The 18658-nt window shown below is 43.9% G+C and overlaps 1 protein-coding gene across 1 annotated transcript in view; it reads left to right on the top strand.

Annotated features, from left to right (window-relative positions):
• The window catches only part of rftn1b (raftlin, lipid raft linker 1b), a 214707-nt gene that overhangs the window by 104447 nt on the left and 91602 nt on the right, over positions 1-18658 (top strand). The window contains exons 4-5 of the mRNA XM_083647160.1: positions 1718-1826; positions 16154-16643. Of these exons, the coding sequence (XP_083503286.1) occupies positions 1718-1826; positions 16154-16643 (599 nt within the window). The remainder of the gene's footprint in view (positions 1-1717; positions 1827-16153; positions 16644-18658) is intronic.

Here is an 18658-nt window from a genome sequence, read left to right as displayed (position 1 = left end):
GCCTGGGTTTAATGTGATAATGCATCAGACACACACACACGCTGCATAGAGGTGTAAAGTAACAAAGTATAGTACTTTTTTGAGGATTTGTACTAAGTATTTATACAAGGGTAGGCATTTATAAGCTGCGGCTTCAGCCTACACCTTTTCGGTCTCCTATATGTAAACGCACATTATTACTGTAATGCATTCATGTGAAACTGAAAAATTGACCGAAATAAATTATTTACTTTACTTACTTACTTACTTACTTATTTTATACTATATTTTTTCTCTTACACAATAGATATTCTACTTCTACTTTTAAATGTACACTGAATAATTTCTTAAATTCAGATTTTTTGTTTTGCACACCGCACTATGAAAAGAAGTATGGTAGCATTGAGACTGGTGGCTCGTTATTGCAGTGACCAATGAAATTGAATTGCACTCAAGACTGGCCAATTGAATTAGACAGGTGTAGATGATCCACAAAATTGTAATGATCCCCATCATTCCATTATAGTTCAGAAACTTTTTAATTTGACAGTGGCACTGCTGATAGCCAGAGCAAAATGATCTATCTGGTTGTGATATTGCTGCTGCTAGAAGCTCTAGCTCGTCTGGCAAAGGAGAGAATTGCAAAACTGCAGCATCCCTGGCCCCATCTGAATTAGCTGTAGTCCAGTATGAAAGACAAGACAGACAAATACAGGACTCCATAACTAACATGTGCTGGACGTGTCAAATGTAATCATTCAGGTAAATAATTACAATATAAAACATTTTTAAAGTAACGCAAATGTAGTTTTACTCGCATACTTTTAAATAGGCTACTGACTAATTTCCTGGACTAGTAATTTGACTTCTACTTGAGTTCATTTGGACTAAAGTAACAATACTTGTACTGAGTACTGTAGGATTTGTCAGTACTCTTTCCACCTCTGCACAGCCAGATGTCAGCAGCCACGCAGAGTGACATGTATCTGCACTCAGAGGGAGGCCTTGCATGAACTGCAAAGAGCACGCAAGCCTTTACACACAGCCCGAGTCACGCCATGCACGCATACAGCCACACACACACAAACACACACACACACACACACACCAGGTGGCCATGGAACCCACAGCTCAGGCAGTGCACACTCTCACGCACGCGCACACACACACACACACACACACACACACACACACACACACTGCTACACACTGAGGAAAGGGTGTGTGGGGCTTCTTGGCCGTGTCAACAGGATGAGAAGCAGGGAGATGGAAGCTGGGGCATTAGTCTCCTTGGGGCCGGCTCTGGGATTTCCTCCAGAGGATAGAATAGAAAAATTCAACACCATAAAAATAGATTCTCCCCGCCCAAAATACTGTTATGGCCTCAGCGCGGAGGGGGGAGACAAGATTTGCATTGAATTTCCTGCATTCTCTGTTCTCTCACGTGTCTTCGTCCCTGTGGATTTATAAGTGTTTTATTGTATTGTTGTCCTGCATCCCATTCCCACTGGCCAACAATAACATTGACAAAGCTACTTGATGCAGTGTGATTTGTTATGCGGGTTTATTTTTGTAATCTAGATTTGGTGATCATGTCTGTGAATAGTTTGTGGATGTTTTATGGTCTTAATTTTAGACGGTTAACAGGCTGTGTGTCTGTGTTTTGTGCACGAGGGGTACAGCATGGTTGACCGGCTGAAACTCATTGTCCTCTCTCCCCCCACTGTGGTACCCGCAGGGCGGAGCAGAGCCAGCCTGTCTGCCCTCCCTGCCGTCTGCAGCTGGAAGACTGTCTGTCTCCCGAGCAGGTGCCCACCCCAGAGCTCATCCAGGGCTACGTCAAGAAGGTGAGACCAGCTGGATTTTTCATCAGTTTTGGGAGGGAGGGAGATAGGGGGATGACAGATGAATGGGTTGGGTTGGTTCTCAACATGCGGTCCGGGGACCACCAGGGGTCCTTGAGAGGGTTCCAGGGGGCCCCCAGCCAATTGGTTCAACTTCACCATTGTTTCATTTACAAGAAGAGTTAAGACAATACATACACGACTATGTAGAAGAATGACTGTTGATCATTATCTCACGACCTACAATACAGATAGTCATGGGATTCTGGACAAAATCATATCTAACAATAACTAGAAGGGCACTCAGAGACCTCCGCCAAGGCAATAGTCCAGTCTCCTATGCAAATTTCATGAGGTGGATCGGATCCACTCCAAAATTGTATTGGTTCTTCCTTGGCCCGTGATACACCCTTGTGTGAAGTTTCATCATGAAAATCTATGTTATGATATCGCCTTCATGATTCGCCTTGCTTATGGTTGGGAAGAGCAACAAACATGGACGTTTGTTTTCTTGTGGTTGGTGTTTTCTTACTAAAAGCAAGTAGTGGGTCATTATGGTAGCTACATAGACCATAATGTGCAACTACTAAAAATAAATGATAGCTACTATGAACAGAATAACAAAATATATAACTTTTTACAGTCAATTGGTGCCGGACTCCATACCGCCATTGTTGTAGGCGTGAATCGCCAACGTCGGAAACTCATGTATCATTGAAATTTCCGAAATTCCCACAAATACGACATTGAAGGGCCGTTCATGTGCTCACAACTCGTAAATACGGTAAATATGATATATCCGAGGAGCACATGGATGCACGATAAGTGCTGGGGCAACGCAAGGCATTGTGGGTAATCTGGTACTGTGGCTAATGCTAGTGGCTAACGTTAGTTACGTTACATGGCAGTAAAACGCCACTGAATGACCAAATTGATATAACTTTCAATAATTTAGAGTAACGCTGTTTCCATATGGGCCACCAGCTTTGGCTAGTTGTTTATATTTATAACGTAGCTATATTTATAACGTAGCTAGGGGTGTCAACGGTAAAAAAAAAATCTAAACGTGTACACGGGACCTTCTACCAGCGTGTAGTCTCGCTGGCCAGCGTCCTCTCCCTTCCGTCCGAGGAGTCTGGCGCCGCAGGTCTCCATAGTGGGATTGCGATGGGCGGCGCTTAGCGGCAGTGCCCTTGGAAAATAGTTTCAAACAATCCAACTTGACGTTTTCAGCGTGTAGCAACGAGCTAGCATGTAGGTTTCTGCCGTTAGCTTGCTAGCTAGTTAGCGTTTTCACTGCGGCGGCAGGGCACTATTTACAGCGACACACAGGGAGGAGGGAGCGGAAGCCGCTCTGATTGACATGGTCAGAGCCAATGACAGAGCTTGTAATAAGCCGGGAGCGGACATCCGGCTGCCACCGAAACAGTCGCTCCAATGGGAGAGCAGAGTAGAGCAGAGGAGGGTTTATCCCAGTTATGGAGACCTGCGGCTCAGTCCCGGTTACAGCCCACTACAGTAGAGGGGGCGTTGCAATAGACCCTTCTCACGGGGGCCATTTTGTGTCGAGAAGCCAGGGTAAACACAGGTGCAAGCAAAACACTAATGAGGGTTTCCAACTTCCATGATTGGAATTTGGAAACCCTCATTAGTGTTTTGCTTGCACCTGTGTTTACCCTGGCTTCTCGACACAAAATGCCCCCCGTGAGAAGGGTCTATTCCAGGAGGGGGCGACAATGTAACGCACTATTCCCAGCTTGAAAAACATGCGTAGACCAGTTGCCTTATCAAGGCACCAATTCATCAGTTTTACTTGTGATTACAGACACATTAAACAAGCTACAGACACAGCCACCAAGCAATTCATTGTGCCTACTAACTATGCCAATATAACGCTCTTCCAAAGAGCCTGTCCTCTTTGAGATCATTACAGACAAGTAGACAAGACTGCCAGTGCCACCAAGTGCCAGCTTTACAAAACGCTTGTTAGTTACACATAACTCGTAACTCCAGCTATGAGTATAGCCATTATACAGACAAGTTATTAGACAATCTAAACACAGCCACCAAGTATGTGCCTGCTTTACAAAACACTTGTTAGTGACACATAGTAATTCCAGCTTCAGTATAGGCCATAGCCATCATTACAGACAAGTTATTAGATCAACTAAACACAGCCACCAAGTATGTGCCTGCTTTAACGCTCATTCTCAACTATTATAGACAGTATTAGACAAGCTACATAACAACAATAACAGCGTGTGTACCAGCCGGTATAGCACAAACAACAACGCAAATAATGAACAAGCAGCCTCTTACCTTTAGTAGAGCTGCTATCACTGTCACTCAGCATCACTGACAGGAGGGTTTTTCTTTTGTAGCCATTTCCTAATGTCCATGGTGAAATATTAATAACTCTCTTCACAAGAAAAGTGCTGAAATCAATGGGAATAGTCACTAGTACAACTACCAGTTTGTCTCCGCCTATCCGAGTTCTACCGGGAGGCGATTTCCCTGACAGAGGGTTGGTTTCATTTCCCCGAGGCCAACACATAATGTCCCGCCCTACTCTGCCTCTGATTGGCTTATACCCTGATCTTTTACCCTAACCTAAGCAATCGCCGTAATCCTCATGCCAGAGCAATCTACAGGGCTCTGCCTCATGCGTACACACAACCAATCATCACTCCCCATGTCTAAACCCAACCCAATCACAGGTAGAGTAGGGTGTGACATGCTTGGGCATCCTGGGGCAAGAAAATCTACCTTCGTCATCCTGGGAAAACAAACAAAACAGAGTAAACGGGCCACGTCTTGACTGAGGGGGCGGGGTAGTCTGGGTGAGGGGGCGATGCCCCCTCATGACGCTGGCCAGCGAGACTAGCCAGCGTGTAACTGTTTAGCCATTGTTGTTTTTTTAACGCATTTGCGCTATATAACCGCTAGAGGGCACTGTCGCCATTCAAATACCTCCAAAACCCATAGATTCATAGTTGGTACCAGGCAGAGCATGTGAGCGGAGCGGAGCGGTGATAATTACCGCTCCTCGCTCCCAGAGCGGTCCTTTCCACCCGCTCCAGCGCTCACGGCCGCTCAAGACCGCTCCGCTCCAGACCGCTCCCCGCTCCATACAGATTTCACCCGCTCGCACGCACCGCTCCGCTCCGCTCAAAAGAATAAAAGAGATAAAAAGGCCAGGGTGTTTTAATTTGCGTTTAAACGCCTGGGCAATGGGCATTGCTCACTACAAATAACATGAGCTCAGCAGAGTCGACTGCATGTTCGTTTCTCTTCCTTCTCGTCTCGCAGCAGCTGGCAAAAAAATTGTGGGCGTGCACATGAAGTAAGCCGTCTTATTGGAGCGGACATCACAGTGCATCACAGTAGAGCCTGTCACTCATCCAAATCACGTTAAATCTGCGAGGGATATATATAGCACCTGGATTACATATATGTTTCACATAGGGTTGTGTTTTGATTTCTAGTTTTATTTAGTCCAATATTGAAATGTTTTACAATTGCATGTTGTGCTAACATAAACATTATTTATATCTACCACTTAGCCTATTTAGGCTGATTTGGTTGGTATTTCTTGTCGAAATGTATTAGCCTCAATGCATGCTGGGAGATTTCACGTGACTCAATTAGCCACGTGCATTCTGTTTCGAACATGTGATCGAAACTGGAGCGGGACTGAGCGGTACTGAGCGGGTGATCGGTGCCGCTCCAACTTTCGCTCCGGTACCGCTCTGGTCCCCGCTCCTCGCTCAAGCCAAAATCCCCCCCGCTCCGCTCCCTGCTCGCTCCACGCTCCGCTCCGCTCACATGCTCTGGTACCAGGTTTCATATGGTTTTAACAACTGCGCTCAATGCTGAATGAAGATTGCACCTTTTCTCTGCCTGAGGAAACGTACCCTCGATCGTAAGGAAGCAGCATTAGGATACAGCAGCACTTGGATACAAGTGGCTAACGTTAGCTCCATCCGTTTACAACAGTGGGTTTCGCTACAACGTTAGCAAGTAAATTATGTTACATAACAGCTACATGACCATCTTCAATGAATCCCAGCTGCTGGGCGATCTGAAGCCATATTGTCCTTCATTTCGTTGTTGAGGTAGGCTAGTCCTCGTCGTGTTTGTCATACAAAATTGGATGTTGAGAAACCAAATTGATGAGCCGGGGGTTCCCCCATTTTAGCAGCAAGCTACGCAAGCTCATGGAGGTATGACAGCTGTAAACAAAGGATTTCATTGGTCAAACGTATTTTTCCCGTGTATGAACACTTTAGTGTAACATTAAAGTTATCATCTGTACCTTACAGGCAGCATTATCACCTCTAAACAGTTACTTTTTTGATAAAAAATTAATGATTGCGACGGGATCACGTGGGCTCTCGAGGGAGATATCGGCATAGGAAGTTGCTCCGCACCAGATTATAAAATTATCGATAATTACCCCTGTCTTTTTGCACAACAGAGTGCCGGTTAACAACAAAACACAGTTTGTCCTCTCGCTGGAACCAAAATATAAATGCATTCTGGCCGAAAAACCAGGAACAATCAGCGTCCTGCCTCACAGCTAATGTCAGCTAAAGCTAATACTAGCACAACAATGGATGGCTACGTTAACAGGCTATCAACAGGCGAGGTAGCTGCACCGCCAGTGCCAGGTGCGACCAGGGGCGCCGCCAGGGATTTTGGGCCCCATGAAAGGATATCACATCGGGCCCACCGATGCCGCCATTTTGCCGGAAAATTTTCTAAGCTAGAGAGGCCGGGGACTTTTAAGGATTTGGGTTTTGTTTTGAGAAACTTCTAAACCAAGTTAGGAAAGTTTTGAGTCTACCAGATGTTTCCGTCCACACTCCAATTTGTTTTAATCACTTTTTTTTACCTCCTTGATCAGACAGAAACTACCATGCCTGGAGTGAGAGAGGTCTGGCTTCCATCAAAGACCTATACATAGATAGTCATTTTGCATCCTTTGATTTACTGAAAAGGAAGTTTGAGTTGCCTGGCACGGACTGGCTCAGATTCCTGCAAATCAGAAATTATGTTCGATCCAAGATTCATGCCTTTGAAGCACTCCCAAATGAACATGCTTTTTTCTATGTTTTGCTGAGCCCTCCTCACTCCAAGCACCTCATCTCTACATTGTCTGTATGATGACTGTACCATGGCCTCTACTGAGAGGATTAGAGAAATTGGTACTGAATTATCTGACATTATATGGGAAAGGAGCTTGTCGGTTGTACAACTCTGCTCAGTTAATAGCAGACATCAGCTGATTCAATTTAAAGTCGCTCACCGTCTCCACTACTCTAAACAGAAATGACACAAGATCTTCCCTACTATCTCACCACTGTGTGAAAGGTGTCAAGTGTCGGAGGGCACACTGTCTCGTGCCTTCTGGTTCTGCCCCTCACTGACGGGATTCTGGGCCAGAATATTTGACTGGTACTCTAAGGCCTACGGGGTGGCCCTTCAGCCGGAGGCAGAACTCGCCATCTTCAACTGCTCTGAGTCCTCTATGAACTTTCCTACAGCTGTGCAACAGTCTCTGACACTGGGGACAACTGTTGCCAAAAAACAAATTCTGAAGGAATGGAAATCCCCCTCTTCACCCTCTTTCCAATTGTGGTTGACGGACATGACCTCTGTTATATGCATGGAGAGACTCAGGTTCCTGAGAACCAATGCACTTAGAAAATGTATCACCATCTGGGACCAGTTTTTAGTCTACCTCAATGGGGCTAGGGGTGACGGGTGACTCACCCAGCTGGCTTCCCATAGACCCCTTGAGTGAGATCCCAGGCACATCGTTTACAAGCACATAAGCACCTTAGGTGGCTGGCGGCACCACTTTGTAATGTTGAACGTTGATTATATATTTGTTCTCTTTTTCTGGTTGTTGTTTTTTACTTTCTTTCCCCTGTGTCTGAGCCCGTTTGTTTTGTATTGTTTGTGTTCTATAAAAATTTAAAGCAGCTACGAGCAACTTTTTCGATTGTTATTAAACAGTATAATTACAATATTGATGCATCACATCTTACCTATAATAGTAGCTGAGACCAAAGCCGTGTCAATCAGAGATTGCTCCCTTAGGTGATTATTAAGTCTGTGTCTGTCTAAACTCGCGTCAACTGGGGTCTCTCTCTCTCTCTCTCCTACGGCCGGCCCGGCTACACCCGGAAGTGAAACGCGGAAGTGAAACCCGGAAGTGAAACGCAGCTGCCTGCCTACGCCGTTTGCGCTGCCTAGCAACATAACATAAACAATGTGAACGCCACGCATACTCTCGGGAACATCTCTCGTTATATTCTAACAGGTTTTTTGGAAGTTATTTTGTGGTTATGGCTGAAGTGGCTGCTGCAAACCGTTTCATTTCACTTCCTGATCTGCCCTGGCCACAGACAGACTAACACTGGCCTATTCACTCGGGGTTCAAGCGAGACTACTCTGCGTTGGTCTCGTCGACTATTAGAGGTAAGATGTGATGCATTGATATTAAATTTATACTGTTTAATAACAATCGAAAAAGTTGCTCGTAGCTGCTTTAAGAAAAAAAAATGATTGCGAGTTCAAAACAGTAAAATTATTGTCAAAACTTTATTTAAAAGGAAAAGAGAAAAAAAAACAAAAAAACAAAAAGACGTGTAATCGGTTATTGATTTTTCTAAATGGATATGATTTAGTATCCGGTGACACCCCTAGCTTTGATACACTCTGAATGTTTTTTCTCGATGCGGGGTGCAAACTGTCATGGCGCCGTTTCCGTAAATATTTCCGGTTTGACGGCAGACAAAGAGTATAGTGAGACAAGAGGAGATGCTCTTCTATTTCTTTCCTTAGTTTTCTTTTTATCAAGCAGCATGCCGTTTTGTCAGACATCTGGGGGGTAAGTCCTCCTTTAAACTCAGTAAATCATGCACACTGAAATCTGTTTTCTCTGAAAACGATCAAAGAAAAAATAGATTGCAGTTACAAATGAGAGAAACACCGCCATTTTGGGGTGTGTGAGAACAAAAGGAAAACCTGTAACGCTATTGGCGCTTCCTGACAAAACAAAGACAAGGTGGGCTGAACACTCCTCTCCCATAACCGCTCAGAAAACTATGACAGGCCTGTATGTATTTGCATGCTCCTTATGGTATCCCCCTGATAAAACTGCGCTCCACTGGAGCCAGTGCGTGCTCTTCTTGTCAGATGCTATTTGCACCCGGGTGTAAATATCCGATGTGGCTATTTGTACACATTTACACCCCAATTCAGAAAATGATTAGAAAATATTTTAAATTTTAAATATAACTAAATGTTTCTAGAGCACAGGGCCTAAAATTAATTTTGCAAATTGGGAGGGAATTCTCCCATAATCCTCAGTTTGTAACTGAATGAGATTCAAAGATATGATCAACTTCTGGCTTCATAAAGATATCACATGGCAGGAGGATTGACTTCTGGCTTCATATAGTTTATTTAAGTGTAATCATAAGACAACATATACGTTTCATAATAAAGCACACTGTGATATTTCAGTGCTTATACATGTATGTATTGCTATAAATGTTTGCGGGTAACGGTTCAGCCGCTAACCTTAAGCCAAGCAGCCTAACGTTAATGTGTTCTCCATACAAGAAATGAAGGCAGCTGATCAAAATGGGAGCCAGAGAGCTGAGATCACATTGAAATAAAGGAAGAATTCATTGGGTCCATACTGTATAATGTCATTGTCACTAATGCACCGTGGGACTCTTTATGATCACGCCTACCTTTCCAGTGGGGTGATTACAGGACACAACCATTCTTAATCTATATGACCCAGCAGCCTTACGTCAGCCTTTGAAGGCTCGCTCCACAACCTCTCTGTACGTTTTGCCCCTCTATTAGTCATGCGGTCGCAGTCCTGTAGGACCTCATTACTGTTGCTTATCATTTTAATCTACTGTGCTCTTACTGCAGCCTGCTGCAGGAGCAGGAGCAGGCCTGCTGCGGGAGCAGGCCAAGCTAGGACTCTATTAAAAGGCAAGTGGACAGGGATGAGCAGTAGAGGAGCGAGAGGAGAAGTCCATTCCCTTCAGGCTCTCTCTCTCTCTCTCTCTTTCTCTCTCTCTTTGTATTGCTCTCTGTCTTTTAATCTTTTTTGTCTCTTCCTTTTTCTGTATTTTCTCTGACTCAGTGTTTCAGTCTCTCTCTCTCCCTCCCTCCCTCTCTCTCTTGCCCAATCTCTCTCCCCAGGGTTTTCATCTTGACCTCCAGACACTCTCGTCCTCCTGTTGCCACTTTAATAACTCAGGGAAATAGGAAACGTGCTCTCAAGTCAAAATTGAAATGGGTTTTTCACAGGTTGTTGATATTCTGGTGGGAAGGGTTTCTGAATATTTTTCATCAAGTTTGCGCTCGCCATTGGGGTTTTTCTTATAATGAAGAGAAATGATGTGATGATGACGTTTTTTGACCCGAAAACCTTATTTCCGTCCTTTCCTACCTGAGACGGCTTCTTTTCGAGACAGTCCAACATGATGGTTCATTCTAATTTAGGTCCACTTTTATTTTCAATCTGCTGCCACTTGGGAAAATGATCCAGACACATTTTCTCTTTTCATCGCTACGCAGACGACACACCAAGATACCTTCCCCTGAGCCCTGACGACCCAGACAGCCATAGCTGCTGTTGTAGATTTGCCTCAACGGTGTCAAGTGTTGGATGGCACAGAATTTCCTTCAGCTCAGTAACTCAAAATCTGAAATCATATTGTTCAGTCCCCTAAATTCATATTGAGAGTGCCCTTGGTCCTCTGTCCGCGAATGTGAAGCCCGTTGCCGTTGCCCGTTGAAACTTGGGAGTAGGCTACTGTTTGACTCTCACCTAAACTTCGAACCACAAATTAAAATAAACTGTGCAGTCAAATGAGTACCGTATATTGAACACAACTCTTGTGTTTCTCAACCAGCTAATTATTAGACCATTTCTTGTAACTTCATCCGAAAAGAGAACAGTGCAACCAATTCCTTTTGAGGATAGAGTCAAATGTGGCAGTAGTTTTGCCTTTGCCCTTACATGTTTTAGGATTTATATTTAGTTATAGTAGGCTACTCATCTACTTATTTTTATTGCTATTTGTATGCAACATTTATGTTTGTACGTTGATGATGCATGAGCTCTCTCGAAAAAGGAATTTAATCTAAATGGATTTGGCCAAATAAGGGTTAAACAAACTGGTGGTAGCAATACTACTAAAAATAATAATAATAATAATAATAATTATTATTATTATTATTATTATTGTTGTTGTTGTTGTTGTTGTTGTTGTAATAATAATAACAAATTCCAACCATTATAGCCCACAATCAGAATCCGAGCACACTATCATCTGCACCAACATTAGCCAGTCAAAATTCATCCATCACTCTCACTGACTGCCAGCATTACCATTAAATGAGATACAACAGTTGCTCCCTTTTATCTCAGCAATTGCATTTCAACATATTGGTAGGGGAATACGATGTGGAAACACCCAGAGAGCGTCCACGGATATTAAACAATACAGCTGGAAACAATGTGACTGTTTTCCAATTTAATTTCATACTGAATAACCTGCTATTTGATTTGATTTTGGATTCTCTTCGCTCCCGGTGGCTGGAGATAGTGACGGGCGCTGCCTGCGGCTTGGCTCTTGTGAGGGGGGACGGTGTAATGGAGAATGGCATCATTAACATTCTCTGACAGTTAACGTTTCAATCTCGCGCCGTGGCAAAATCCCAATATTGACATGAAATGCCAGATGACAATAAAACAGAGGGGAAAAAAATTGAGCGCTTGATTTGGGATATGTGGTCCGGGCCTGACGAGGGTTGTGGCCAGTCCAATCTAATCAACTGCTGTGTGATTGGATAGGCTGCCAAGAAGGAACGGGGGGAGAAATGTGAGGAGAAGGAGAACAAAGAAACTATCCAACAGATGCACTGGACTCCATGAAAAGTGTTGTGCTGGGGGGGAAACAATTCCATATCAAGATAATTGGTCTCCATTCTCCAACTAACTCCAAAAGTTTGGTTTGAGCCTAATTGAGTTCTATAACTTTCTCTTGGGAAATAACTTGTCTTATAAGTTCTACCTCATAGGCTCCTCATGTTTAACATTTAACGTTTCTATTTTAGACATTTTGCTGATGCTCTTAACCAGGGTTCAACTGACAATTAGTGCAACACTTAGGGCCCTATCGTCGTACGGCGCTATCGTTTGCGCAGCCGTTTGCACACCTCTTATGCTATCTTCCCTGCATCTCAAGCTATCGTCTGCCCCCACCATCCAGTTTTGAGCTGGAATCTAAGCGCAGACACACGTGTGGGCGTGGCCCAGGTGTGTCGGTGCTAAACACTGGCCTTTGCGCGCCTCAAACGCTATCGTCTGCCTCCCGCAAGTGTCATTTTGCACTCTGACCAAGATACCAGCGCCAGGTTCCGAGCGTAAACACAGGTTTGGGCGTCACCCGTGCCAAACCAGGTGTTCCGGCGCAATCTGTTAGGAAAAATGTTCTTGGGTGCTCTCAATTTTAAGACCACCTAATAGCAGGTCTTAGTGCTAAAAAGCCCACTGTGCCTGAGCGCACGCAGTATTCTCCGTGCAGTGCAGAAAATCCTTGCTTGGATACATTACGCACGGCATGGGTGTCCCTCTCTCTCCAACACCTTGCGCACACACACACACTCTTCCCTCCTCAGAATGCCACGTTGATGTTCAACTATAGCCTACATTGCAGAAAAAACACAGACCTTGATTTAAAAATGAGAATTCGTTTGTCATAGTTTTATTAGGCTACATACAGTAATTCTCGACCATACAGGTCTGTGGTGTTAGGTGTAGGCTATAACAGTAGATTACTTTTGAGAAAGTTGTGCCGGCCAGTAGGCTACAGTAACCTTTACCCTGCTAGCCGGGCGCTCTCGCTCATACTGAGCGTTAGCGCCCGGGGACCCAATTAAATAAATTATTATAAGTTATAAGTTATTTTAAATAACTGATGTTGCTGCTTCCAAATTGTTGCATAAAATCCACTTTTATATCGTTGATATCAAAAAATCCTTGATGCAATAGACCAATTATACGCCTACGTCACAATGACAACAAACAGCGTCAGATGCGCCAGACGGAGGCAGAAAGACAGACTCCGCGCAGCCCTGTCAAGTAGTTTTCCAGTTGCCCGAAAACTATTCGAGCTAGATATGTCTTCGTGTTGTACAGTGGGATGCCAGAATCGGAAAGCTATTGTAGGAGAGTATTCGGGTCCGCCTATTCACACTTAGTTAATAAAATAATAAACGATAGAGCCAGGCTGTAACGTTATAATTCACCTAATTCTCCCCACATATCCTGTTCTACGCAACTCGAGGGAACATACACAGCCTCGCACACACGCAATAGAACACAACACAACACTGAACAGTCTGTTACACTATCTACAAAGCAAGGACTAAAGTTTTACCGAATCCCGTCAACTCATACTGCTTTTAATGCTAACCGTAAGTGTCTTTGGTTGCAAGCCGAAAGAGGAAATCGTTAAAAATGCCCGACTTTGCAGTGCTCGCTCATATCAAGTAAACTGTAGTAGGCTGCAGCCACATCGCTCGGTTAGTTAACAACCAAGTAACGTTAAATAATGTCATTATTGAGTTGAACTGATTGGAACGAGGACATCATTAAAAATGCCCGACTTTGTAGTGCTCTTCATAATCAGGTAAGCTGCCTGAAACTGTAGGTAAACTGTAGTAGGCTGCTCAACATCGCTCGGTTAGTTAACGGACCAAGTAACGTTACATAATGTCATTATTGAGTTGTGTGCATTATCAACATAACAATATATCTTTGCAAGTTACAGAATAATTATCTACGCTATCCCCAGTTATAAAGGAATGCACGATATGTATTGCTGGCCATACAGTAGGCTTGGCCAATTGACAGCGCCAGTGCGTATGGGTGGGTCTGTAAGACATATCCCATTAAACAACGTTAATTTCGATGCATAACATTGCTTATCACTAGGCGATAAGCTGTGGTAGTAAGCCGAGAACTGCATTTTAAAACTAAAATATAACTGTGTGTTGCAGATGGGCACAGAGCAGTCCTGACAGCGGGGCTTTCACACAGTTCTCGCTGTCTGTCAATGCAAAGCTGACGGCTTTCTGCCTACACGATGCGCGCGCAGCTCAATGTTGACAAGCTGTATAAGGGGTCTATACCATTCAGGAAGTGTGATGGGCAGTACGGACAGCGAGGCGCTGTGTTTACACTACTGCCCCCCACACTTCCTGAATGGTATTGCATCAAGGATTTTTTTGATATCAACGATATAAAAGTGGATTTTATGCAACAATTTGGAAGTGGCAACATCAGTTATTTAAAAGAAGAGGATGTTAAGCATCGGATAGCGTCTTTACTTCAAGTTTCTGGCTCAGGTAAGGACTCGTTTTAAGTTTTAAGGTAGCCCGGCTACCAGGGTAACAGTAAGCTCTTTCCCTGCAATTGCACGCATGCAAGACCAGCTTCTCCACAGCGCGGATGGCGTGACCACAGTCAATAGCTTAACCCGGGTGGACAATTCTGATATAGGCTATTGCAATAGGCTAATTCTCACACATGAGCATATTCTAGGGAAAAGCCTTCTGGATACACACCTTGCAAACATAGCACCCTAAGGGTCTCAATGAAGAACTGCTACTACTGGGTTGTTTTCTCTAGAATATGCTCATATGTGGTACCTGTAATTTACAGGCTTATTTTATTTTTCTATTCTATTTTTCTAATACTTCTATTCTATATAAATGCTATGTTCCACCTTGTATTCTCCGTGTTTATAGGTCTGTTTGTGTGCTTTCCTGACAAATGTGCAATTTGAACTTTGTTGTATCTCTTACACAATATGATCTATAACTGTAAATTGTTGGATATGGTTGTTTCCTTGTTTGTCCCCGTTTACGTTCGGCGGTTTATGTAAAAAAAAAAAAAATCATATAATTGAATGTACTTCCGGTTTTGACTGTATTTAACCGTCATGTCCGCCTACTGTGGCACAACACTGAAGAAGGCCTGCGCGCCGAAACTGTTTGTTGCTGTGCTGCTGCCCTACCCAGACTAAGGTATTAAACCTCTAAAAGGACTTTTTTGTGTGCTGGCCTTTCTGCTGTGACTTGATATTGTATGTGCCCTGCACCGAAGTTGTATATATTTTTTGGAGTGTGCTCGCTGTTCACTTTTTTCCCTAATTCTCACACATCCCTACCCCTATTAAAGAAACTAATATTTTGACATGTGTATGTAGCCTATATGAACAAAATGTCTAATTACAGTAATCACACGCTTTGGGACATAATAACACCATGGGGATATTCACTGACACTGCGTAACTGCGCCGCAGCCCTTTGATGTGTTTCAATTGGAATATCGTTTATCTACTGTACTGTATATTGAATCCAAAATTGTTCATCCTCCAATTCTCTCCCTTCTCTCATTCTCTCCCATCGATCTCTCTCTCTCTCCCCCTCTCCCCATCTCTCTTTTCTCTCTCGCCCTCTCTTTTTCTCTCTCTCACTCTGGCCCACTCAGCGAGAAGGAAGCTGCTGTCACAGACGTGACGCTGTGGCTTTTAAGGGCGATGTTCATGTTCACACATGTGAATACGTTTGGGTATAAACACGCCTATATGGAGGTTTTGAAAACCTCCATATACTGTAGGCAAACCTGGTTTGCGCCGAGGTGACGCCAAGCGCAGCGGGCCGACACACCCACAATTAGGGCTTTGTGCGGCGCTATTCGGGTGTAAAACGGGCGCTAATGCCAAATTACCGCCTTTGCGACAATAGAGCCCTTAGTGTGTTCATTAAGTGAACTAGTGCTTCACTTCCAAGATCACCAGAATTACAAGTAGGGATAGGACGATATGCTTATATTATTATACAATATGATGAAATGAATAAAAGTTAAATGACAACGGAGTGTGACCACAAATCTTTCTAGCAATGGCATTGACTTGCTAGAATGTAACATTTGAAAAATGTCATTACAAAATGCAAATAATATAATTTCAATTGAGAGCATGTGAAATTGTGATGGATAAGCTGTCTCATTTGTGATTCAGCAGAGTAAAATACATTGTGATTCGTTTTTCTACACCATATTGTCACATTTCGTATTGCAATACATTACATTGAATTTCGATATACAGTATTGTCCCATCCCTAATTACCAACAAAATATATTCAATATATCAATATCATATATATATAAATATTCTACTATAGCCTAAAATCTCGTTGCTTGTTCCTGCACCCAACAGCAGATCCAGGATGCTGCCGACCAGGGGGTGATGTTCGTGGGTTTTGTTCAGGAGCCCTACGGGGCGCCATGCACCAGGATCAGAGAACCAGAAACGCCCTCCCTCTCCCTCCACTCCAGCCCCAGCTCCGTGCTCGGCTCCCTGGGCAGCTGCAGCCCCTCGAACCCCTCCAGCCCCAGGAACCCCGGAGGACAAGGCGCTCGGGGCAATGCGGCGAACACAGAGGGACTAGAAATCCCTCGGGAAGCCACGGGAGGAGTGCCGGCCGAGGAGGAGAAGCCAAGAGAGAACATTGGGAACCACACGGGGAGCGGGGTGGATGGTGGCCAGGACGGGCCTTCGCCTTCGCCGGCTGTGTCGCCAAAATCAGAAGGAGAGCCAGAGCGCAGCGGGGAGCTGACAGAGGAGGACTCACTGACTCAGAATAACAACAAAGCCAACGGCACTGAGGCGAAGGAGAGGCAGAGATACCGCCCCCGTAGAGGCAACGGTGAGTGGTTTCCAGAGTTAACTTATCATCAACCAAACCTGAGACTAACACTATGTAAAGCATTGCTGTACACTGAAATAGCCTAATAAAAACTAAAACAGAACTAAAACTAGAAGGCACAAAAGTTTGAAATGACTTGGCACCCCTTCTTAGATTATTACCATAAGGAATTTGACGCAATAACTTTAGATTAGTAGCCCCTAACAGCTCTACCCTACCCTCTTCCCACCCCCCTCTTCTCCTTTCCTTGTCTTTATTTTGTTTGTTTGTTTGTTTGTTTGTTTGTTTTTTACACTTGGTTGTCATTGCATCACAATTATTCAGGAGATTGTATACATGTATGACATCATGCAACCTTGCACCTATTTTGTATTGTCTGTCTTCTACAGGGTTTGTTTTTTCTTGTTTGTATTGTTTAAAAACGAATAAAAACAATTTGAAATAAATAAAACTAGAAGGCACTTGGTAGAGTGCATACCTCTGCTAACCTTTCTACAAAGTTTTGTGGTGTTACCACAAAATCCATTTGGCAGTTAGGCACCTTTTTGTGATTCATTGGACACTCATTGTCATTGCCACTCACCCTTTTTGGCCAGTGGGTGTGGAAAGTTAATCAGTTCTAATTTGGCCCATGACCTGCTTTTCTACAAAAATTTGTGCAAATCCGTTGATAACTTTTTGAGATATCCTGCAGACAATGACAGACAAACAGACAAATGAGCGAAAACATTCTCTCCATTGGTGGAGGTAACTATCTTTTCTACTACCGTAAATTCCGGACTATAAGGCGCACCGGTCTATAAGCCGCACCTTCAAAGTTGACTATTTTTTTCTTATATAAGCCGCACCGGACTATAAGCCGCGGGTGTTTTAATGGTATTTTTTGTTTTTTTTACAGTGCACACAGTGTCCGCGGTGTGGTGAAAAGAGGGCAAGAGAGGAAATTAAAACAGAAGTGGATTTATAGTTAGAAAGAGTGCTAAAGAAGAGAGAATTCCGTTTTTTATTTTTTTATTTTAGTTACTCACAGTACTATTGACCAGTCCAACTCAAAAGATATTCGGCAGTTTCACTTTGAGCTCTTGTTCCGCCGCTGTCCATCAATGGTTATGACGAGTCTCGCTGGGTACAGTACGCCAAAGCGATATCCATTGACTCGATGATGCTGTTGTATGTTGCGCGTTTCTGTTGCACCAACGCGGAGAGGTCCTGCCGGACGAAAAAGCGCGTACCCTCCCAGGTGAGGGGCTTCTTCCCCGCAGCCTGGAGGATGAGTTGACGGTCGGGCCAGCGGAGTAGGCAGATGAAGATGGCCCTCGGTGGCAGGCCGGGGTCTGGACGTGGCCGAGGCGCCCGGTGTGCCCTGTCCACCTCTGGTGGTTTCTCGCCTTCCTTCAGGTCCAGGATGTAACACAGGATTTTGCCACGAAAGCGTCCATGTCACCAATCTCAGCTCCCTCTTTTACATTGATCAGGCGAATGTTATTTCTTTTACTCCTGCTGATTAAGTCATCAACCTGCGTGTGCAGGGTTTCGATTTTGCATTTTATCCATTTTCGGACTCACTGTGTTGTTTTTGTCCTCCAGTGCGCTGATGCGCTTTTCCGCATTATAAACTCTGTTCACGGTTGCCTTAGTTTCTTTAGTGAGTGAGTGGATGGACTTCTGCACGTTTTCAAACTTGTTTTCAAGCTGCTCAAAACCTCTGAGCGATGTCGGACTTAATCGATAGTGTTTCACGGAGTAAAAGTTTAGCCCAAGCCGTGTATCTCCAGCCTCCAGCAGGTGAGTCATTTCCTCATTCATGGCGTGATTGCTTCGTCTTTTTCTTTCTGCTTACCTGTGTTGTGTTATGTTATGTTATGTTATGTTATGTTATGTTATGTTGTTAAAAGAGGGCAAGAGAGGAAATTAAAACAGAAGTGGATTTATAGTTAGAAAGAGTGCTAAAAAAGAGAGATTTTTTTTTTTTTTTTGGAAAAAATCCATAGATAAGCCGCACCGTTATATAAGCC

Source organism: Poromitra crassiceps (genome assembly GCF_964638095.1).
Source record: "Poromitra crassiceps genome assembly, chromosome: 1".
In the NCBI taxonomy this organism is placed as follows: Eukaryota; Metazoa; Chordata; class Actinopteri; order Beryciformes; family Melamphaidae; genus Poromitra; species Poromitra crassiceps.
The sequence above is the reverse complement of the archived record's forward strand: the minus strand, read 5'-3'. Positions and strand labels throughout refer to the sequence as shown.